The sequence below is a fragment of the Oreochromis aureus genome, linkage group 5, assembly GCF_013358895.1.
Source record: "Oreochromis aureus strain Israel breed Guangdong linkage group 5, ZZ_aureus, whole genome shotgun sequence".
Classification (NCBI taxonomy): Eukaryota; Metazoa; Chordata; class Actinopteri; order Cichliformes; family Cichlidae; genus Oreochromis; species Oreochromis aureus.
In genome coordinates, this window is record NC_052946.1 from 17,324,800 (window position 1) to 17,349,000 (window position 24,201).

The 24,201-nt window shown below is 41.6% G+C and overlaps 1 protein-coding gene across 1 annotated transcript in view; it reads left to right on the forward strand.

Moving 5' to 3' along the window:
• lrp1aa (low density lipoprotein receptor-related protein 1Aa) overlaps window positions 1-24,201 on the forward strand; it is a 96,274-nt gene that overhangs the window by 34,362 nt on the left and 37,711 nt on the right. Inside the window, exons 4-18 of the mRNA XM_031747979.2 lie at window positions 1,543-1,662; window positions 2,241-2,369; window positions 2,487-2,750; window positions 13,661-13,823; window positions 15,508-15,730; window positions 17,389-17,578; window positions 17,662-17,805; window positions 18,879-19,115; window positions 19,434-19,614; window positions 20,662-20,884; window positions 22,200-22,389; window positions 22,493-22,618; window positions 23,207-23,347; window positions 23,776-23,901; window positions 23,988-24,104. Coding sequence (XP_031603839.1) covers window positions 1,543-1,662; window positions 2,241-2,369; window positions 2,487-2,750; window positions 13,661-13,823; window positions 15,508-15,730; window positions 17,389-17,578; window positions 17,662-17,805; window positions 18,879-19,115; window positions 19,434-19,614; window positions 20,662-20,884; window positions 22,200-22,389; window positions 22,493-22,618; window positions 23,207-23,347; window positions 23,776-23,901; window positions 23,988-24,104 — 2,574 coding nt within the window. The remainder of the gene's footprint in view (window positions 1-1,542; window positions 1,663-2,240; window positions 2,370-2,486; window positions 2,751-13,660; window positions 13,824-15,507; window positions 15,731-17,388; window positions 17,579-17,661; window positions 17,806-18,878; window positions 19,116-19,433; window positions 19,615-20,661; window positions 20,885-22,199; window positions 22,390-22,492; window positions 22,619-23,206; window positions 23,348-23,775; window positions 23,902-23,987; window positions 24,105-24,201) is intronic.

Genomic DNA, 24,201 nt, shown 5'->3' on the forward strand with positions numbered 1-24,201 from the left:
ACTTTGCCGCTACCCCTGTAATCATTCGTATCAGTTTGCCAGTTGCACTTGGCACTGCTGTTAAATTTACTTTCTACTTTTGAAATACCTAAGGGTAACATGACAAACCATAAAGTCCAAACAGCATATAGGCACAAATGCCTCATACCAACTGTAAAGCACAGTGGTGGATGGATGGTGATTTGGGCTTGTTTTGTAGCCACAGGACCTGGGCTCATTGCAGTCATTGAGTTGGGCATGAACTCCTCTGTATACCAAAGTATTCTGGAGTCAAATGCTTTGTGAAAGCTAAAACTTCCCCAGAATGGGTCATACAACAAGTCATTGATCTGAAGCACAGCAACATATCTACAACAGAATAGCTGAAAAAGCAAACAATGAAGTTAAAATCTACCAAAGTCCAGACCTCAACTTGACTGAAATACTGCGGGTCCTTAACAGAGCTGTGCATAAATGAATGCCTCCAAATCTCAATGAACTGAGGCAATGGTGTAAAGAAGAGTGGCCCAGTATTTCTTCACTATGATGTGAGAAATGGATGAAGTCATATAGGAAACAACTCTTTCAAATTATTGCTGCCAAGCTACTTAAACATGGAGTGTGCTTAGTTTTTCATATGACTGTATGTGTATGTTTGAGTTTTTTCTCTGTAAGTTTAAAACATTTGTTGTCATTTTAGGGCGAGGCTGGTACATTAGTTGTTACTAGATATTTGATACATTAGTTTGACCAAGTCTCATGATTTCTGCGTTGAGCTGAACAGTCAAAGTTTGATCCTGAAAACTCCTTAATGCAACAGCAGAATTATAATGGGAACCATTTGTACCATTTACACAGACACAGTCATATTTTGAATAAACTCCCCTGTATCTATTTTTCTACTGAGAACCACTTGTTGTTGTTGTTGTTGTTGACTCTTTTTTAAATCTTCCTTACAGTTATTGTTGATTTGATTTATTTTTGAGGGTTTTTTTTGGTTGTTTTTGTTTTTAGGGACATGTTGAGGCACAGAACAGTCAAGGAAACTGTAGATCATGTCTCTGTCAGTTCTAGTGTCTTAACTGATGATATAACTGAGCTGACTATAAATTTTTCATGCCCGTTATTTATATGTTCTTCACAGTCGGGAGGAAGCCACAGAGGGTGAAATTGAACAATTTAGCAATGCACATGAAGATTTTATGCAGTTAAGCCCCCTGCTGAGCTCTAAAAAGAAAGCGTACAATAGCAGATTCAGCAGCACCTGTGCCTGATACCTACAGGCATCCTCTAAGCTCTGTGTCTTCTGATAGACAGTACTGAGCGAGATGAATGGAGGCTGAGTGATCACGGTATAATATCTGGGTGTATAGTGATATGTTGAACGGATTATTGCATAATTATTACAAATCCCTTTCCCCGTTAGAACCACCGAGGAAGCGTTTTCAGTGCAGTAGCAATATAAGTAACAGGAGACAAACATGATTAAAAGCTGTCGTTTGTTTTTAGTGTTCATTTATTCATCATTCCTCTCTTCCGTTGCTCTCCTTCATTTTATTTCAGAGTATACCACCAACTGCTCACACATGGGCTGCAAGGAACATTGTGCCATTACTCCGGCAGGGCCTGCTTGTTACTGTAAGACTGGCTATGAGATCAGCCCAGATGGAAAGACATGCAAAGGTGAGTTCCTATAAATTCCAATAGTCAAGTATAGACCGCAAGTGTCTAATCATCGTGTCACGGCAGAAAAACAGCCTGTGATTCATCTGTCTGTCCTATGCGCACATTTTTTTAGTAATAAACATGTTGTTTACAAAGCTAAACCAAAGTTTATTCAGGTTTTATAGAAGCCAAACTAAGTGTGGGTGGGTTGGGTGCTGAGAAACATGTGGAGCATTTCCTGCAAAAGTCTGTCTTGAAAACGTTGCATTTTGGCAGGTTTTTGGAGGACTTACTGGCAATGATGAGCGACACTTGTAAACCCCATTCATATCGTGATTATTTTTGCAACAAACCTGGTGTCTATCTACAAATACTCACACCTTTAAGAAATTAGAAGCCAGTGGGAACATGAAAAACAAATGAGGGATGTATTTGCCAGCTTAAGCAAACCGAAAGTAAATATTAATCAGCATCTTTTCTTAAAATTATACCGTGAAGTTTTTATCCTTTTGTGTTGTCATTTCATTTCTGAGCTGAAACCTGCTATTTGGTGTATTTACTGACTAATAACACCATCTGCGGTTTCTTGGATTCAGACTTTGATGAGTGCAGCCTGTACGGGACCTGCAGTCAGAGCTGTACTAACACCGAAGGATCCTACACCTGTTCCTGTGTGGAAGGCTACTTGTCTCAGCCAGACAACCGCTCCTGCAAGGCCAAGAATGGTGAGTACAGTCAGGCAGCAGTAGAACTGTAGAGTGAACCAGGTTGTCTGAGTGCATATCGATGATCTCCTCGTGTTCCTTCTGTTTACTCTCAGTTATGTCCGTCCTTCTTTCCAGTGCCAGTAGAACGTCTTCCTGTCCTGTTGATCGCCAATTCCCAGAACATAAACGCCACCTTTCTGAGCGGCACCACAGTCAACAATCTGCTGTCTACCAGCACCAAACAAACCACCGCCATGGACTTCCTTTATGCTGAGGAAAAGGTCTGCTGGATCCATGTAGGAGACTCCCCCTCGTCCACAAACCTCAAATGTGCCTTCATCCCCAATCTGAAGAGCTTCACAGACGAGAGAATCATCAATATCTCCTTCAGCCTGCACCGTAAGTACAGCGCAGCACAGCATCACAGCTAAACCATTTAATGTTTATAATGTTTACAAATTACGCTTTAAATGCTTTTCAAATTATTCGATGAGCCACCGAACTTGCTCAAAAAACTCAGCACAGTATTATCTGCATAGTGCACCAGAAAATGGTCTTCTATAGCCTTCTCTCACACTTTACTCACACTTTAATACGAGAGTGTATTATTTATTTGTTTGTATTGTAATTCTGTTTCTGACAGCAATTTAACGTGAAAATGTTTTGCTGTAATTGCTCAGTGTAATTAGCTCAGTAAGGCACACTTTACACCACCTGTGGCTACATAGCAATCTGCCAAACCACTTGGGATCTTTTAAGCTTTGGCTTTTCAGTTTTCTTCTGTAGGCCTTTTGGCATAGTCAAAAACACATGCGTGCACTACACTCCAGAAATGATAATTAGACTTTTTCTCTTGGTTCATATGAAAAGGAGGAGGAACGTTTCAGCATTTTTGTAGCTTTGCGTGCTTCCGTTATACATGCAGGTCTTATTAAAATGAATTGTTGATGTAATGCGTGCATTAGCTGTGACATAGCAGATATCCATCACTCCTTACTTACTACTTACTACTTCTCCTGCAGCAAGGTGGACATTGTTATCTGGGAGTGATTTATGCGTCTTTCTGTGTGATGAACATACACCCATGTTTTTGTCAGATAGACAAATAAACATCCATCCACCAGCCTTCTTTCTCCAGCCGCTCTTCAATCCTGATTTAATATTTTTGCCTTGGTTGTGCATTTTTCAGATGGCAGTTTGACAGAGCTTGTCGTTCACCTTGGGGTAATTTAATCCGATTAGTACGGTCCCACCAAAGTCAGCCACGAGGGGACCACAAAGCAATGTTCTCCTAGTCCTGGTCTCAAGCCCAGATAAACAGGAACACTTGTGTCACAAAGTGAACACGGCATAAAATTTTTCGCCAAATTAAACATGTGACTCATTTGTAAGATTTCCATACCGGATCAGCTGAGGGCCCAGTTAAATTCTTGTCTGGTCCTGTTGGCCAACAGGGTGCTGGTGGAAACTGCCCGGCAAAGACAAAGAAAGAGGAGAGGGGGAAGGCATGTTCGGGGGCATCGAGAGAGAAGTCTGCTCACTGAAAGAAGAAGAAGGAGGAGTAGAAAACATTTTCAAATGGGGTTTTTTTGGTCATTTTTTTAAAGGTTAAAGAACCTGAAAGTGTATATCAGAGGGGTAAATAAATACTTAAAACACAATGTAAATAGGCTAACAAAAAAATGTCCGGAAACTGAGCCAAAAGCTGAGCTCGGCTCTGTGCACAGTGAGTCACAGATATTATGGCAACACATTAGAAGCAGCTGTATTTTTCCATGGCTTAAGTCTCCTTTCAAAAAACACTGTAGAGTCCTTACTTGTGTAAAAATGAAACTAAAAGTCAAAACCTGAGGAGAGTCACTGAATACAGACACGAGTACTTGCATGTTCCTGAGTGTAGACATCCTGCAGGTCAAGCAGTCACACCCAGTCTTTCTCATCTTCTTTTTCCCCTTTATCGCTCCTTTGCCTTCACACCCTGTGTTTCTAGTCATACCGTGGCTTGGTTTCGGGCAGCTTGTCTTCTGTGAGTCAGAAGAAAACAGCGACAAAAACAACAATCTCCTCTCGAGAAAGCCAACTGCGATGCCTCATTACAACATCTTTTGGGAAGTTGGTTGACAGGTGGTTTGTAATCATTCGTAGCTGCAAACATTAATCGGGGACTTGGCCCTGAATCAGAACAACGCTGACTTTCTCCCTCACTTTGCCGTTATGTTTATTTTCTACTCTGCGTGCTTCTCCCCACAATCTCTTACCGTCACTTTAAGGGAAGGCTAAAATGAAAGCGAGCCTATTTTGCGAGCGCACCGGAGAAAGTCGAAGAAGTACGCAATGTCTCATTTGTACTTTATAATTGCTGAGCGGCGCCAACAGAGCTGTAACTCGATGAAGGAATGAGAAGTATTGAAGAACTGGCTGGGAGAGATGGGAGGGCATGCAGGACTTTTGATGAGCTTAGCGAGCAGACCTCTGGATATTGGTTCTGATGAGAACTGGAGGGGATCTGACACACTAAGTAGCTCCTTACAGCAGCAGGGAAATGAGTAGTTTTAAAATTCAACAGAGGGAAGATAATGTGCTCACGAAGGTCGTGACAAAATCGAATCGGTTTATTGGAAATAGGGGAACGCCCTCAGTCCGCTGACTGAATTTGAGCGGAAAATGAGAAAGAGGGTGCACATTAAAGACCGTCTTCCTTGTGTGAACTTTCACATATTTTCACTTCACTTTTGATTTCAGGACTTCAAGCAGCCCTATAGAATAATGTAGCATGTAGTTTTGTCCCTCTTCTTTTCCTCCCCTCACATCTGCTTGAAGTGCAACCACTTGTCTCTCACTCTCTCCACATTCCTTTTCCATGTGACTAAAAGAATGAAGTAACATGACAGAAATGACTTGCTCAGCGCCGACCGTCATAGAAAGTATAAAAGCAGAATAATGACAGACAGGCGAGCTCTGGTTTCCACATGCACACACAATGTGGTGCAGCTGCCTTTTGGAAATGTGCTAGTTGTAAACCAGATGATACTAGACAAGCTTAGAGCAGGAAAAATGGGGGATTTTATCATCAGAGTGGAAAAAAATAAATAAAAAAGCATTTCTCTGTGTGTGTTTGCTATTGCTACATTTGTCACGAGCTCATTACTGCACATCAGTACATCATAACGCCCATCTCAAAATTACAGAAAGTGCCACATCATTACAGAGCTTGCCTTTAAGGATACAGCGTTTGTGAGTAGTAATAATAATAATTATGATCAAAGTCATTCAAAAACAAGAATTATCACAGTTGCTATAATTGTGCAGCTGTAACCAGAACCTTACAACCGACTTGCCAATTTAAGAGCCAGAAGCATTTTTTATTTATTTATTTATTTATTTTTGACATAAAGGAAATTCCATCAGCCTCAGCTGGTTTCCTCACGCCTGTCCTCCACGCACATGCACGCCCACACACACTGCAGTGGTCGTTTGTAGACACAGACACATGTGCGCACACCCACACACTGACAAAATGGAGCACTGGCTGCACTGAAGAGCAAGGACAGGATGTGCATGACAGATGATGCGGGATTAGAGATGCTGTAAATGTGGAAGCAATCGAAGGGCGCTGCTTTTTCCTGTATCGTTGTCACCATATTGTGGTTTCTGTGTCATTGTTGTTGATGGAAAATGCATTTCGGTTGCTAATGAGGCAAATCAAAATATGCTGAATTAAAGCAAGCATATCCGAGGCACAAAGGGGTTGCTGGGTATGAGGTACAAAATATGGAAAGATGTGTAGATCTTTATACTATAACTTAAAAAAAAAACCCATTTATGGCTGTGTACTTTGAGCCGTGTAAAGAATATAAAGTACAAATGGGCAAGAGTTTTTGTCATCCGTTCCAGATGATGATTTGAAGGGACTGCCTATCAGAGTTGATCTTTTGTACAGGCTGGAAGGAGGAAGGAGCAGATTTACACTTGCAGTTAACGTCGAAGTAGCCAGCAGGATCCGGTAACAGGGATTAACATAGGAAATGACGCACATGTGATCAGAGTGACTCATGACCTCACTATTTGACAGATGAGTTGTCCAGATGTGTCTCCACCTGCGAACACTGTCACTCTCTTATTTTAGCCACATTGCCTTTTTGTTTGGTACTCGCAAATTTATGAAATATAAAACTTTAAAATCAGGCAAACTTTTAATGGGATGACAGAACAAGTCTATAGCCATGATGCAGCACGTTTAAAGTGTGCTATAATAATTAGCATTCCTATACACAAAGCACAAACTAAAGCATATAACAAATATGCATATTGATAATCATACTACTTCAAAAGTACTACAAAGTAATGCTACTACTGCTTCACCCTGCTTCACCCACAAACATCTGCGTCCTGCTCAGCTTGAGGAAAAATCATGGGCTTTTGCAGTGTAAGTACGTAGGATCCATCATTCTGGCACATTAATGTCCGCCCTAAATTTCATGTTGTTAACGCCAAAAAGCTGGAGCTTCCAAATAACATTTACATTTTTAGAACCTCTGTTCCCGTTTGATGTACGATGATGGAGGTCAGAGGATTGTTTAAAAAGGAAAGTTGCAAAAATACCTCCTTAACATTTGTTGATTTTTTCTTTTTCTGTTTATCTCAGCACTTTCTTACTTAATAAACTGTATGTTGTTCTGCACCATTTATTCTACACTGTGGCTCTGCAGGAAACAACAATCCTTTCAATATACAGGCCAAAAAACCACTCAGAAAGCGGAGTAAACTTTACTGTGAGCAAAATGTTAATAAAAGCAGCTGCCACAAAAATGACAGAGGAGCAGGCAAACAAAAAAACCCTAAAAGCTAACTAAACTAACAAAGCTTAATTAAGGCTTAAACAGAAATCACAGAGAAGTTGAGAGCATGAGCTAGAACACTTTTCCTTGACCTCAATGGAAAATGTCATGAGGTGAAGGAAAGGTGTGTAGGAGACGTGATAAGGCTAAGTCTGCTTAGCCTAGGCTCCTTAACAGCACGATGTCAGATATCTGCAGTGTTGAAACTACAACATCCAGTAGATGGACTACAACATGCACGCCTTACCTGACCCTTTTGTTTTGCTTCTCTCTGGTAAAGGATCTACTACGAGCCAACCTGAAGTATCTGTATCTGAAGTGTTTTCAATTAAAATCTGAATGTTTCAATATATAACTACTAAAAAAAATAAAAAATAAAAACAAAAACAAAGCAATGTGCACATTTACATGGCACAGCAACAATACCTTCATCATATCAGCAACATACTGGCTCTCCTTCAGCTGCCTCTCACTTGTCTGCTGTTTTACACTGTATTGTTTTGGTTAGTACGTTGCCGGCTGCCTCATCGGAGATGTCAGTTTGAGCTGCTCTTGGCAGAATATTATTAATATAAACTTTTTTATGCAACTTAAAAAATCACCCTGCGATTGCAGCACCGTGTTAATTTGGCCCCCTTAATAAATCTGCCTTGTTGCCAATAAAATAAAATGAATCTTATTTTCTTAATTTTGCCTGCTGGGTAGTTATAATTCCTCTCCAGCTTGTTTATTATTTCTGTGACTGAATTAAAATGTTTTTTTTGTTTTTTTTTTTATTATTTGATGATACTCCTAAAGGTTACAATGCAACAGACATCACTAATACAATCTGAAGGATACAGAACCTTTACCAGACTTTGATCCATTAATCTCAATGTAAACTTGATTTGTGGAGCTTAGATACGATCCCCATGCAAGATAACAGTTTGACGAGAAGCAGAGTTTACTGCAGCAGCGTGACATTCAGAGTTCAGCTGCGCGTTTATCAGCCTGTTCAGAATTCAAACCATATCAATAGGTTACGGCACGAAATGGGAAATGCATTTATAATTAACATTTAGGTGATCTGCGCAAGCACAGAAGCGCCTTTCCGTAGTATTTATTTAGTTCCTCTTATTATGACTGCGACACAGATACTTCCACGTCTCCTCTCTCAGTTAGAAACCTTTCTAAAGGAAACTGACTTGACAAAACTTGTGGTACACATAAGCTCTGTCAAGGAGACATTGTAACAGGAAAAACAAATACCAAACATATTTCCCTTTTTTAGGGAACACAGAAAGACGTGACAGAGGGAAGGACAGACGGAAACAACAAGGACACTAAGCGAGCAAATATGAAACTGAAGCGAAATACAAATTAAGCATCCAGAGCTAACGCTAGAGCAGCAGGACAGTCTAAACTGGTACCCAAGAGCTCAAATGAAATCAAACAGAGATAAGTTTACATTCACTAAAAATCAGCCTTTGATGCTTCATGCTATGCACAGGAGGGCTGATCCCAGAGCTGCCAGTAAGCCCCCCTCATCACAGCTTGTACTCTAAGAGCCAAAGTACCTGCTACCCTTGCACAACCAGCTACAGTTCGCTGCTTAGGACAGACACTGGGCTGAAATCTCCTTAAAGGGTCATGTGCTGTTAAAAGGCAAGCCAGTCAGCACATTTTTAAGTCTTTCCATTCAACACTTGGTCAGCTTTAAGTTTCCTTCTCTCCCTTTCTGCTCCTTTACCCGCCTCACTCATTTTAGTTTGCAGTGTTTCTTATTTAACATTCAGCTTTCTTATGTCTGTGAGACACGTTTTGTGTCTTTTTTTTCTTTCGTCTCCGTGTAACACGGGGACTGGGTTGTGCAGTATGAGGGATTGGTGTTAAAGCTTCAATTAAACATTTCAAATTGAAAGGCGTGAGGTCTCAAAGCCATATCGGCCGCTTTAAACGTGATGATACTGATAGAAGCACGCTAATGCGGCCTTCTGTTAGCGCCGTAGTACAATGCTGGGCCCCTGTGAAGACGTAGGTCTCTCACTTCTCCTCCTACGTGCACAGTTGCTGGTGTAAAACTTTGTTGAGCTCCTAGAAATAAATTTTAACTCCATTACCTAGTCATGCACTTGTTTTTCTTAGACCAACGGGGAGCAGCCTACGAACAAGAAAACACGAAGAAAATGGGTTGTTTAGAGAAAGGAAGGGTAAATGAATAAGGCAGCTGTTTCTGTTTTTTCAATTATACGGTGTTGTTTTTTATAGCATAGTTTCAGACAGACAGAGCTGCAGTTAATGAATCCAGACTGTTTTCCCACCTCTGGGGAACAGACAAAGGGGAGGGATGGGGGATGATGCATGGAGGAGGAGAGAGAGGAGAATGGGAGGAGATAGAAAAGTCTGTGGCTTTGTTGAGGCCATTTCTGCTCAGCAGAGGTGCAGGAAAACCGAGACTTTTTTTTTTTTCATGGTTTTCAGTAATCTTGCACAATCTTCCTCTTTTCTCCCTCAGTTGTTTATCCAGTGCTTAATCGGGGAATCGGTGTTGTGAGGCAGCTGGAAGCATTTAAACAGAGAACTCTGTGTTAAAAATTAAGAGCACCTTTGGGACTTACGGCCGCTGATTCCATAAACCTCAGAAATGCTGCTGCACAATGGCCAAGTTTCCCTAGTGGAAATCAGATCTCTCCCTCGCCATCTTTCTTCTCTTCTCTCTCTTCTTTTTCTCACTTTTTTTGTCTTTCTCTGTACTGCTGCATTTTTTTTTTTTTATCCCTTTTCCACTTTTGTTCAGGCTCAAAATATTTGAAGGTGGTCCATTTCCCTTCCTTTTGATTTTTAAGCTCTTTACAAAAAATGTGAGTTATGTTTTTTCAAACAAGAGTTTAAACAGATTTATTGGTTCACTTCTGGTGAATTTTCACTATGGGCACTTTTACTGCATTCTTATACTAAGGAATCTGCTTCATCATTTCCCGAACCCAAACGTTTCTTTCCTGGTTGAAGAAAATTGATCCTCAGGTTTCCCCTGAAGTCAGCACAGGGACCTGATCACTCTGGTAAACATACTGCCATGTTACACCACCACCCAAACCTCCGAGCGCTGCGTGACCAAGGACCCCTACAGTATGACTTTAGCCCTACATACGAAGTGTTTGCGTAGAGTGTGTTAGGATAGTTCTGTGGAGAGCTGAGCCAAAGCAGCTGTGAAAATACAGGCCTTGTGATATGTGAAGCCTGCCTCACCAGGATTTCTCTTACTTTCTCTCTAGTATATGCACAGTTTGTATCTGCCATGCCAAAATGAATATTTACAGGTACTTTTGCCGGTGCTGGAAGAAGTGTTCATCTGCTTTGCATAAGTAAAGGTAGAAAAAGTAGCAACGGGTTATGTTCACAGCTTGTTTCTGTGGCATCTCAAGTGACTAAGAGCAAAGAAAAATCATTTTATGTTGGTCGGTTGCATGAAGATGGCTGATTTCATAGTCAGTCATCTGTCATATGTTCCCCCTACACAGACTGCATAATATTTTGCCTCCATGGAGCCAGACTTTTGGATTTTTGAAAGTGATGAGCAATAGGTCTCCAGGCTTTCAAAAGGTCTTTGACAGGCATGAGAGGCACAAACTAGTATTTCTGCACCAACAAGTAGATTCCCAAATTTGTAGAAGGCTTGGCACATTTCGACATACAGTCCAGTATGTCCTAAAAGAAGATCTGAGGAAAGTGGACAAGCAGAGGACAAAAAAAGAAAAGTGTAGGGACTTAGGAAAAACTATCTACAGAACATGAAGAGTAACTTAGTCCTTTGGAAACAGACACCTGACACAGGACCTGAGAGATTGCAATTTCTTTAAGTATTGTTTAGGAATAGTTCTCCAGGTTTCTTAAGGGACATTCACAGCTCTTCTTTGGATGCCGGCTGCCTTTTCTGTTCTGTTCTCTATCAAGATGATCCCACATTGCTTTGATGATATTGAGGTCTGAGCCCTGGGGAGGCCTATGACCCGTGGCTGATAGTGATCTATTGTGTTTGGGATCATTTCATGCTAATCAGATGTTTTCCTTTTTCCACATTGACATTGATTTTGACAAGATTCCTAACACCACTGGCTGAAATCCAGACCTAAACCATGACAGAGCATGCACCATGTTTCACAGATGGCTTTAGACACTCAGTGTTGCACCTCTCTCCTGAACTCCTCTGTAAATATAGATTCATCACTCCATAAGAACTGTTGATGCTGATTTTCAGCCCAGTTGTTGTGCAATTTGGACACCTTTTCAGCCTTTTCGCTCATTTTCCTTTCCTTAGGAATGGCTTTTTCACAGCCATCCTTCAGCTGAGAGCATTTCTAATTAGGCTTAGGCAAAGATGGATCAACTAGATTTTATTTTGGCTGCTTGTTTGTGTAATTGTTACTATTTTTTTTTCTTTTTTGCTGTCTTTAATATATTTTTATGTCTGTGAACACTCTTGAACCTTTTGCGTTATACAGATAAAATTCACTTGACTAACGCCAGCAAACTCAGTTACTAAACTGCTTCCCCAAACACAGATAACTGCTAATTAGTGCTGCGTAACATCCAAATAAAATACTGTAATTTCCCTCACCAAAAATGGAGCACAGACTTTGCAGATTGGCTGTTAGTACAATTACCCACACAGCAAGCCTTATCATTTGTCAGGTAATTGCATAAAGACACCAGCACCAACAGAGAAGTCCAGTTCAGTGACTTGAGTAAGCAGCCTAGCAGTCATTTAGGGGCAATTTCAGCCTGTGTCGACACCCACCTGTCACAAAGCATCCCCACGTCTAATAATGCTTAACTTTAAGCCTTAATTTAATCTAAACAGGTATGTAACAAATAAAAACCCCTATATAATAACGATGAAGGTGGAAATCAGACAAAGAAACCAAAACAATGAAAAAGCAAAGAAATGTAATGCGAGAACATTTTAGAACCTTGTAATGCCATCTGGCACTGGTGATGTCATTTCCTGCAAGATGTTTGCAGTAATGATCGGGGAGTTAAGATGCAGAACTGAGGTTCTGGCTACAGCTTCCTCCGAATGTCCAAATGTCAACACACACACACACACACACACACACACACACACACACACACACACACACACACACACACACACACACACACACACACACCTACCTTACTTTGAGTATGACTTAAGAGCTTGCTGTAATTTTGCCATGAATCAAATATAAACACCAGAAAAATTGAACACACATGGCGATGAGAAGCACTTTACTGTGAGAAAAAGTATTTGTTAAGCCACTTTTGTTAAAACAGTATTGGAAATCTGCTTTATTCATTTACCAGCAGTCCAATCTGCTGAGAAGGAAAGAGGCTAATCATGTTTTACAACTTTATATGATGTATACTTTGTTAAAAGTATAGAATTAACAGTAAAAAAGTTACAGCACTCAAATGAAAAAGGAGTATAGACTACAATATATTACTGGATTATTCCTTACTTAGTGATGTGTCTGGCGTTATTTCTGGTCTGAGCTTTGAGCTTTTTTTCCAACCTGCCAGATATATGAAGGTATTTGAAAAATATATACATTTCAGCATTAAGAGTAGGTATAAAGATGCAAAATATAAAGATCTTATGCGTAATTCTCTTGCCCTTGTGCTTCACCAATGCACTGTACTTAAATTGGTACCATAAAGTGATAATTCCAGGCCTTTAATATCCTCCCATCTCCATTCATCTTCAACAAAAGCTTTCTGTCTCTGATTGTTGGCTCTGACTCATTGCGGCTGAGCTGCTGTTTGATGAAAGGAAGAGGAGGGAAGAAGGGGGTCTGTTAATGTAACGTTTCTTTTTACTCTATTTTCTCCTTCCTCAGACCCCTCCCCTCCTCACCGCATTCGGCACAGTTTTGATAGGGGAAGGGACGTTACAGTCTTTATGTCGGTCTGATGTTGAGCTTCTGTAGGCTTTAAATGTTCCATAAACTTTGCGTGTGGTGCCGTGCGCACACGTCTACGTGTTTGATTTTTGTCCCGTGGGTGGGGAGTGGAGCCTGGGGAAAATAAACCCAGTGAAAAACCACACAGAGCCGTCAGCTCTGAGGTACCACTATGGCAACATCACATAACCCGAAGCAACAAACAGGCTCTCTCATATTTTGCTGAAGTGATTTTAAGTGACAGACACAGTACTTAGACTCTGGCTAATTGGCGTTAGCTGTCGTCTCGTTTGTCAGTCAGGGAAAGCGATCCGAATGCGAACCTGACGTCCTGGACTGTGTGCGAATGTGTGCATGAGAGAGAGTGTCTGCAGCACACTGCTGCAGACAAGCCAAACCTCTTACCCATCTCCTAGAAATAAAAACAACATCATCGCACGCCACAGGTTCCATACTAGTCACTGAATCATTACAAGTACAGTTTTTGCTTCACCTTGCTCCTTCTGTGTCCCATCTTCTCCCCCACCCCGCTTCCAACTTTTCTGTCCAGATGTGGAGCAGATGGCCATTGACTGGCTGACCGGAAACTTCTACTTTGTGGATGACGTGGATGACAGGATCTTCGTGTGTGACAAGAATGGGCAGACATGTGTTACCCTCCTGGATCAGGAGCTGTACAACCCCAAAGGCATCGCTCTGGACCCCACCATGGGGTGAGTGTGGTCACTTTCTTAAAGTACAGAGGGAAGAACATCACACAAACTTTGTCCAGTGACTGCGTCGTGTCATCCATCGCCGTTAGTCAACTTTAAAACATGTGGAAATAGAGGAAAAAAACTGGATAAATTGGATGTTTGGAAGCCGGAGTAATTGAGCGCAGATGTTGGTGGTATGCTGACTGTATAAGGTTTTGAGAGGAAAAGCATGTTTTTGTTTTCGGCTCTTTTGTTTATAACCAAACTTTCCAGCTGAATTCCTGAAAGTGTGTCTGTATCTGCGGCGCGTGGTCGTGATTCTGAGAGATTGTTCTTCGGAGAAAACTGCACGAATGCAAGGATGTGCGTTCGCGTGCACGTGTTTGCTTGTAGTTTTCCTCCCACACAGCTTTCTCTGCTGTAATTGGTTCGTTCAGGAACGGCATCAGGTAGAGCTGCTGGAGCTGGCTTTTTTTTTTTGGTAATCGGCAGCGTCATTAGAGGGAGAAAACAGCAATAACAAACACTGGGACAGCATAAAAAAAAAAAGTCTTAGTTGTGCTTTTAATAATCTGCAGGCTGACTTACTTTGAGTGACATACAAATAAAAGACAAAATTTAAAAAATAAATAAATAACATCGTTCTATTTTTCCTGCCTTCATCTACTCATTAGCAGTTGCTCCGTTTCTCTGTTATGAAAGGATTTTGAGAGGTCTACTTTAGAGAAGGACTCACAGCTCGCTTGTGTAACACATGTTTTTCACAGTAGACGCTGTTTTTTAACACATTTACAGGGACTGTGAGCAGGATTTGTGATTTGATGTCATAAACAAGTAATTTTATTTTATTTTTTTAATATTTCTGCTCTGGCAACAATGAAAACTTAGGGTCTAACAAACTGGTTTTGGAAGGAAAAATGTTATCAGATCTCAAATATCCATCAAGAAGCCCAATAATGAAGTTTTCAGTATTTTGTCCAACCAGAAGTGAAAATCTGTAAATCAGGGGCATCTCTGGGAGAGGGCTATAAGCTGCTCCCGACACCTCCTGAAATATGTTTGGTCTCCCTGGCACCCCCCACCCAAAAAGCCACTGGACTAGAGTGCTGTTAATCTTACAGTACCCAACAGTAATAGATGAGAGCACAGATAAGACCAGTAGGAATGTAACTGAGTACATTTACCCAACTACTTTCTCAGGTTTTATGTACTTGTAGTTCATTTACAGGTGAAGGTCTTGCTTGTAAATGAGACATCGAGTCTGTGTGGGATTACCTGTATAAATAAAGCTTAGATAAATAAAAAAAATTCAAGTATTTCCATATTCTCTGTATTTCATGTGTAATTATTGCTTATAGATCAAGATACTCAGCTATATATATGTCCTTAATATAAACAGCTGCAATATTAAAGAGATATAGATATCAATAAGTCAATAATAATATGATGCAATCTGTGAACTATAATTTTTAGTTACTGAAAAAGTCAGAATACTTTTTTTTACTTTAAAAAGTATCTATTACAAGATTATGTCTACATAATAAATCTGCAATATGACACAGGGCTGCATATAACCGTGAAAACTGTGCTTTGCAGACCAGTTTGCATCTTTGGTGCCCCCTGTGCCCCCCTTGTACTCCATTAAGAAAAATCATGGAAACACCCCTGCTATCAATCCATTTATCCTCGCTTCTTTCTATAGGAAGGTGTTCTTCACAGACTACGGACAGATCCCCAAGGTGGAGCGCTGTGACATGGATGGCCAGAACCGTACCAAGTTGGTGGACAGTAAGATCGTCTTCCCCCACGGCATCACGCTGGACCTTGTCAGCAGGCTGGTGTACTGGGCTGATGCCTATCTAGACTATATTGAGGTGGTGGACTATGAAGGCAAGAACCGGCACACCATCATTCAGGGACTGCTGGTAAGAAAATAATCTCATTATTATCTCTCTTTAGCTGTAAGAAATTCCCCATAACGCTGTCTAACATGCTCTGGAGCTCTATACACGATACGTTACCCCTGTGCGCACCTTTAATGCGTTCTTAGCCAGTGAGTTATTAGCAGGGAGAAGATGGTGGACATTTGCCTTTTCATTAAATAAGCTGATTAATCGTGTCCAATATTGAGGCTGTTGATGTTGCCGCGCTGTTGAAGCACATTGGCTCTTAAACCTGTTACCATGGCTTTTACTGTGATCTGTGGGGGAAGTAACAGCTTTCATTTACTCACTGAACCTAAGGGCACAGACATGCACACACACACGCACATACACCGCCACCTCTTGTTATATATGTGTGTGTGCGCACACCTGTGATAGACCATTAGTGCATGCACATCCTTCACTTACAGGATAAAAAGAACCGTGGTTATGGATGGTGCTGAGTCAGGGCTGTTTTACCAAGTCAGTGTATGTGTTTGCTGAGACTTAGCGCACACTCTCTTAAAGGTGCAAGCTGTGTAAAAAGCAATAACGTTCAGATCACACACTGTGGCCAGCACAGTCCGTCAGTCTGGTTTGTGTTGTCTACATCTGGAAGCTAAGGTGACCTAATGCACTATTGTTAATTGTTGCCCGAATCCAGATGATGATAGGAAGCAGTATGTAAATGTAATCTTTAAGGTAGTCTGTGTTTATCAGTGTGTCTGATATCCACAATGATAGGCGTCAGTTCCATGTCAGATTTCGTGTTGGTGCTGACGTTGCCTCTGAGGAGACTGAGCCTGTGGTCTGTGTCTGTTCACATCTGTAAAGTTCCAGTGTTTTTGTATTTCTTCCTGACTTTGTCAGCTAAAGGCAAGTGCTGTGTGAGCACTCATCATGTTTGCGAGCTCTGGAATATTTTCGGTCTCGGTCACAGTTTGCACCATGCTGACCACGGGAAATTCTACTTTTTGGACAAGTGGCTTTTTAAAATTGTATATTGGGGCACCACAAACAGCTTGACCACTGTTCTACACATGTGCGCATGGTTTATTAAACTAAAGGTGACATGGCAACACAACATCTGTTTAATGGTAAAAGAGTTTTTTAAAAAATCTAACCATTGGAAATGTCACCAAAGAAGATCACAAAGAGGAGAAAACTATTTTGTTTTGGTGGTAAGTTGCCATGGAATGAGGAAAATAATAGCTACCAAATTGTCCTCACACAGAGAAAATAAAAGACTCGCTCAAGTAAAATGTCACAAAGCAATGAGTGACAGATCCATTGTTGTATACTGGTGATGCAGGGGAGTGCACTCCTAAAAAAACAGCTTTTGGATTGCATTTATTTGTTCAAATTTATGAAAGTTAAACCCCTTTTTATGAGGTTACACACAAAAGCAATACTAAAGTGTTTCTGCGTAGACATCACAAGGGCTTAGACAATTTTTTACAGTCTCTGCAGACTAATAAAGCGCTTGTAGATCTATTATTTTGTAAAGACTGTTAGTCAGAGAGGCTTTGTTTATGAAAAACTTATTTTGTATGAGTATTTGTACATGTAAGTTTAACAACAAGAGACGAAACACATGAAATACTGAAAAAGATTAAGCGGTTTCTGTGCTTTCCTCTCCCTCTGATTTGTGTTGTTTTTAGATTGAGCATCTGTATGGGCTGACTGTATTTGAAAACTATCTCTACGCCACCAACTCAGACAACGCTAACATGCAGCCCAAGACCAGTGTGATCAGGGTGAACCGCTTCAACAGCACAGACTACCAGGTGGTGACCAGGGTGGACAAGGGAGGAGCTCTGCACGTCTACCACCAGAGACGGCAGCCCCCAGGTAGACATGCCTGCACATATACATCATTCCTAGGTGGATATTTTATTATGAGACTCATTTTTTCCCTCTTTCTTTGTTTCTAGTGCGCAGCCACGGATGCGAGGAGGACCAGTTTGGGAAAGCTGGAGGCTGCTCCGACATCTGTCTGTTGGGGAATGGCCAAAAGACGCGGACTTGCCGCTGTCGCTCTGGATTTAGCTTGGGTAGCGATGGCAAATCTTGCAAAAGTGAGTGGGAATGAACGGTGACTGAGCTCCAGCGATTGTAAATCAACACATCCATCAAAAGTTATCTGCGTGTCGAACATTCACTGTAGCAGTATTCCCAGACGGGGGTGGGCTCCTGAATTTCCCAGTGGGTGTATGGGGGCATAGCTCAAGTAATTTGAAAGTTGACTAAAAAAATAAGTTTGTTGAATTGTGTCGTGCATAAGATATTTACATATAGAAATGCAATTTTTAAGAATTTGGACGGTCTTTTTAGACTTTCTATGTGTGCCCTGTGAGAAGGTATTATAAAGGCCTTTCTATGAGAAGAGCTGCTTTAAGTGTATTTTGGTCTAAACTGTTGCCTCGGCTCGGATCCATGTAGATTCAGTTTGAAGTCACCAGATTAACAGATGTCTCGAGCAGTTGCTGTCTGTCTGTGTTCATTCTCCTGTAGATTTAATCCTGCCTGTCTCACTGTTTGAGTTTAAACACATAACTCTCTCCCTCTACCTCAGTGACTCTATATCAAATGATCTGTGAACAAAGTTGTACAAGTCATTTATCGATGTATGAAACAATCCCTTCTGCTGTCCTGCATATGCAGTCTTTCCGTTCTCAAGTTTTTGGCAGAGTTGAGTTTTCTGAAAGTAACGTCGACACTGAACTCCAGCATTTGTTTTATGTTTTTTAACAGCATTGCTGGCTCTTTGCTGGCCGCTCCACAAAGCTGTCAGTGTGATTCAGCTTATTCCGAGAAGTGTTTTACTATCCACCAATAACAGCTTTATATTGATCTGCCTACTGAGAAAAGAACGTCCTTGAAAATGGCAATATTGATTGACCCAAAGGGCACCCATCCTCTTCTTTCGCTATCTCATTAAAAATCACTTAATTTTCATTTTTGGGCTTTTGTTGAACTTGCATTTTTTTTAACGTTAATAATCAATATAAATTATTCAGAAATAACTGTGTCAGCATATGAGTTGGCATCCAATTTTGATTCCTTTTTTTTTTTTTTTAAAGTAAAGAACAGTAAATGATGGTCTAAGTTGAAGTGTTTTACCTTTATTCCCTTTATTGTTTTGCCACAGAACCAGAGCACGAGCTCTTCCTGGTCTATGGTAAAGGTCGCCCAGGGGTCATCAGAGGCATGGACATGAATGCTAAGGTGCCAGATGAGTACATGATCCCGATCGAGAATCTAATGAACCCGAGAGCGCTGGATTTTCACGCCGAGAGCGAGTTCATTTACTTCGCTGACGCCACCAGCTACATGATTGGGCGCCAGAAGATTGATGGAACGGAGAGGGATACCATTCTGAAGGAAGGTACGGCAACAGCAGCTGATTGGAGAGACCAAAACGACATGCCAAGATTATGAGCTAGTTCAATGATTTTCCATAATAATCTCAAAAACACATTTTTTAAAATAAAATTTGTAGCCATATTGTAAAAGACTGTTTTTGTTGATCTGGCTTAAAACTATTTGAGATTAAAAAAAAGTGCTTTACAATATGACTCTTATTTTCAGTCCAGTTTATAACAAATAGCAACTGCATCCTCTTTCAGTACCATACTTATAAAGCATGTGATGTGCTTTATACTATGTAGAAAAACTTCACAGCCACTGTTTGTGTTTGTCTCAGCGATCCACACGGTGGAGGGTATAGCTGTGGACTGGATGGCTGACAACTTGTACTGGACAGATGATGGGCCCAAGAAAACTATCAGTGTGGCTCGACTGGAAAAGGCTTCACGGACCCGGAAAACACTGATTGAAGGGAAAATGACTCACCCTCGTGCCATTGTAGTGGATCCGCTTCATGGGTAATGTGGATAAAGAGATGAAGGGAGGGATAGAGTGCAGAGAGAACAGATATCAGTAAAGAGCAGGTAGAGGAAATTATGCCAGAAAGGTACAAGTGAAAGCAGATAAGAGATAATAATAGGCGATCGTTACATCTGGTCATCTGTCTGATGACTCAAGTAAAAAAATACCCACCCTGTCGCTCACCTCTCAGTAAAACCAAAGCAACATTTCTGTCTGCTCTCTTTGTTTGCTTTTATCTGTTGCATCAGAGATTTCTGTTGCCTTTCCTTGTAATCAGTATCTTTGTATCATCCAACCGAAGGCCTTTGGTCATTTTTCACTCTGTGCTGCTGACCATTTTCCCCTCGAATTGGCGAGTCCTTCCTGATTACACCTATCACACCTTATTTCCTAAAACAGATGGAGCATTTTGTATATTAGCTACATGATACATTTCATTCGCATGCAGCCATATCACTCTTTCAAATAATTCTTTATAATGGTGTACATGGATGTGTCTTATTGATAAGACCTCCTGTGCTCTTTCCTGAGAAATACATGCTCATAAACCCACGCAAAGACACGCACACACATTGGATTGCTAGTGACAGGGTGATGTGTGTCCACACACTTCCCTGGGGAAAGGCACTCACTTCTGCTAATGCCTGTAATCAATCAGGCTCAGCAAGGAGGAGGAGAAACTAGCAGAAACTACTAGAAAGCAGAAAAGGCAAAGGAACTATAGAATGCCACTGTTAATGTCTGTCATATTATGGCAAGAAGGGACGTTTCTAATGTCACACAATAGTGTAGACATGAGTGGTTGACGGGACCTAGAGTACCTGATGACAAACACCGGTATGCCTGTGGGCATATCAGCTGAGAAACACTGCTGAGCATTCCCCACCGGTTGGTTTGATGAGTATTGGATGCTTTAGGGCAGCTAGATAAAACGTCAATGCTTTTGTTAATCCTAAGAGATTCTTCAAGATGCACCAAAAATATTCACCTTTTCCTGTCTTGCTATCACTTGTACCCATAACAGTTCCCTTGTTATTCCTCAGGTGGATGTATTGGACAGATTGGGAAGAGGATCCCAAGGAAAGCAAGCGTGGAAAGATCGAGCGGGCATGGATGGATGGCTCAAACAGAAATGTGTTTCTGACCAGTAAAACAGTGCTGTGGCCCAACGGCCTGAGCCTGGACATCCCCCAGGGAATCCTCTACTGGGTGGATGCCTACTACGACCGTATAGAGATGGTCTACCTCAACAGTTCCGGACGCAAGGTCAGAATTAAAATTTGTTTTAGAATTGAAGGTTAAAACTGTTTTACTGGAGTCTGGCAACTTCAGACAGGATTTAAAAACGGGTGTCAATGCACTAATAAGGAATGAGCTTTAAAGCAGTGGAATAATGTGGGTGGTCTATCACTGTGTAGTACAAACAATGTGGCCTTGAGTTTTGTTAACACTGGTTTCTCCTTGTGTCTGAACTGATATTTTGATTTCACTGAGCTGTGGTGCTATTGGTGCTGTTTTTAGCGTTTAAGATTTATAATGCAGAAACTGGAAATTTCATGGCCAATGTTAAATGAATGGAATCTAAAAATTACTCTCACACACACACACACACACACACACACACACACACACATATTAGTGACACAAGTGCCGGTCAATGTATAATGTGCATTTTTATATTGCTATTGCCTAGAAAATTATATGTTACTTAACCCATGTAACTAATAACTAGTAAAAAACACCAGTCATTGCATCATACTTTATCATCACCATGAAGTAATACGAGCAAGTTTTGAACTTCAGTGCTCAAAAAAATTAAAGGAAAAAAAAATCATGCTGGATATCTATACTGATGGCGTTGGGTGGACCGAAACATAATGTCCCAAGGGTGTTCGACTGATTTAGGGAGAGGTGAATGTGGGGGCCAGTCAATCGTATCAATTCCTTCATCCTCCAGGAACAGCCTACAAACTCTTGTAACATGAGCCCGAGCATTTTCAAGCACCAGAAGGAACCCAGGACCCACTGCACCAGTTTAGGGCCTGACAGTGGCTCCAAGGATTTCATCCTGATGCCTAACGGCAGTCAGGGTGCCACCCTATACCATCACTGAGCCATTATCAAACAGGTCATGTCGTCATCTGTGCAGAAGGTGAACCTGCCATCATCTGTGAAAAGCACAGGGTGGCAGTTGTGGACCTGCCAATTCTGGAATTATATGGCAAATGCTAATCAGGCTCCATACGGCCCACTAGAGACCCTCAGCCCACCCTCATGAAGTCTGTCTCTCATTTTCTGTGACGGTTAGACACGCTAAGATTTAGACCAGTGGCCTGCTGGAGGTCATGTCGTAGTTCTGGCAGTGCTCATCCTATTGACACCGGTCCAGGTGATGGGTTAAAGGCCTTCTACGAGCCTATCCATCTTCTCCTCTACTGTAACTGTTATTAATTTCATTAACACCAAAGCAGCTAAAACTGACCAACAACCCCATCTGTTACCTAACTGACCATATATATGCAGTAGTGGTTCATTATAAAAACATGCTTTACAGTCTTGCCTGTCCTTCTCACATCACCAGACGGTGTATGAAGGTCAGGAGCTGAACCACGCCTTTGGTCTGTGCCACTATAAACACTTTTTGTTCTGGAACGAGTACCGCAGTGGTAGCATTTACAAGTTGGACACCACCACAGGCACCGCCACTCTACTGCGCAACGAGCGACCTCCCATCTTTGAAATTCGAATGTATGATGCTCAGCAGCAGCAAGGTACTGGGAAAAGCGTTATACATAACATCCATCCAAACATGCTAACTGAAAAAGTATTATTGTCCACAGAGACAGTATCTCATAAGTGCCCATTCATCTACAGGTTCTAATGCATGTCGCGTAAACAATGGAGGCTGCAGCAGTCTCTGTCTGGCCATACCAGGAGGCAGGCAGTGTGCCTGTGCAGAAGACCAAGTACTAAACAAAACTGACAACACCAGCTGCAAAGGTTTGTGCATGAACTCTTTGTACGTGCTTGTGTGTGCGTCTGCAGGGTGTTTCTAGTGGCACCAGTTTTGCTCCATTACCTACAAGGTTAAGCTTCTTGTATGTCAGACAAGATGAGTCAAGCAGTCTGACTGTGTGTTTTCTAAAACTGTTAGTCCTAAAATGTTTGAACAAATGCAGACAGACAAGAGCAGGCTATGAAAACATCTACATAATGTAATGCAATCCAGTGCAAACTGTGCAATAAACGCTGCCTTTGTGAAGCGTAGTCTTCAAGGTGTTCTTGTTGTTTTGCAAAAAAATCAGAGATTACAGTCTTTGTACAAGTGGGTCCCCTCTTGTTTTCTTGATTGTTATGCAAGCACCGGTCAGCTGAGCCCCAGCCTGCTATGGGTGGGTTTTGACTGATGGATTTCAGGAATGTTCATGTAATTGTGCTTTTTCACAAAACCACGCATTTTTCTCTTCTGTGGAAAATTTTCAGAATTCGTTGCAAAATCCTGCTGCTTTTATGTCCTTCATGACCTTTGTTTTTTGTTAGTTTTTTTTACCCCCACATTGTCTTTAACCTCCTTCTTCTCTTCTACAGCAAACCCCTCTTATGTACCTCCTCCTCAGTGTCAGCCTGGAGAGTTTGCCTGTAAGAACAACCGTTGCATCCAAGAGCGCTGGAAGTGCGACGGAGACAACGACTGTCTGGACAACAGCGATGAGGCTCTTGAACTGTGTTGTGAGTTACTGCCCGTACACGCAAACAAAACAGCTGCCCCTCCTTTTGCTACTGAGTCAGATGGTGTCCTGAATTTAACAGTGTAGTGGGGCCAGAATGAAATGAGAGATTTTGAATTGAGTGGGCGAGAGTTTGTGTGTGTGAATGCCCGTGTATATGCGGGTACACGATTTCTGCGGCTCGGGAAATGCTCTCTGTCCGTCTCTCCGTCTGTCTTTCTGCCTGTGGTCAAAAGTGCAGACAGGTTTCCCTTCCAGACAAAACAAAACCCAGTCCAAACCAGCTGGAATATCTGCCCTCTCTTGTATTCGTTTTCACCTCACATCTCCGAACTCTCTCACCTTTCCGTTCCCCATCTCCACACACGGCTTCTTGTATTCCTGTTTCTCCCTCGCCCTTCAGTGCGCCCTTTTTTTCCCCCTCTCCAGACCAGCACACTTGCTCCGCAGACAGATTTAAGTGCAAGAACAACCGCTGCATCCCTCTGCGCTGGCTGTGTGACGGGGATAATGACTGCGGGAATGACGAGGATGAGTCCAACACCACCTGTTCAGGTAGACAAAGACTCATTTATTTTGGGTTGTTTCTGTTTGTTTTTTTTTTCTAATTATGACGTGAACTCTGCTATTTTGTCTTTTAGCCCGAACCTGCCCGCCCAATCAGTACTCGTGTGCTAGCGGGCGCTGCATCCCCGTCTCCTGGACATGTGACCTGGACGACGACTGTGGCGATCGATCAGATGAGCCTGCTTCCTGCGGTTAGTCAACTTAATTTCCACCCGACAGCTCACTGTACAAATTGTTTTGCCATATGAGCGCCATGTGAGCTAGCACTTTATATCTAAAAGTCTTCCT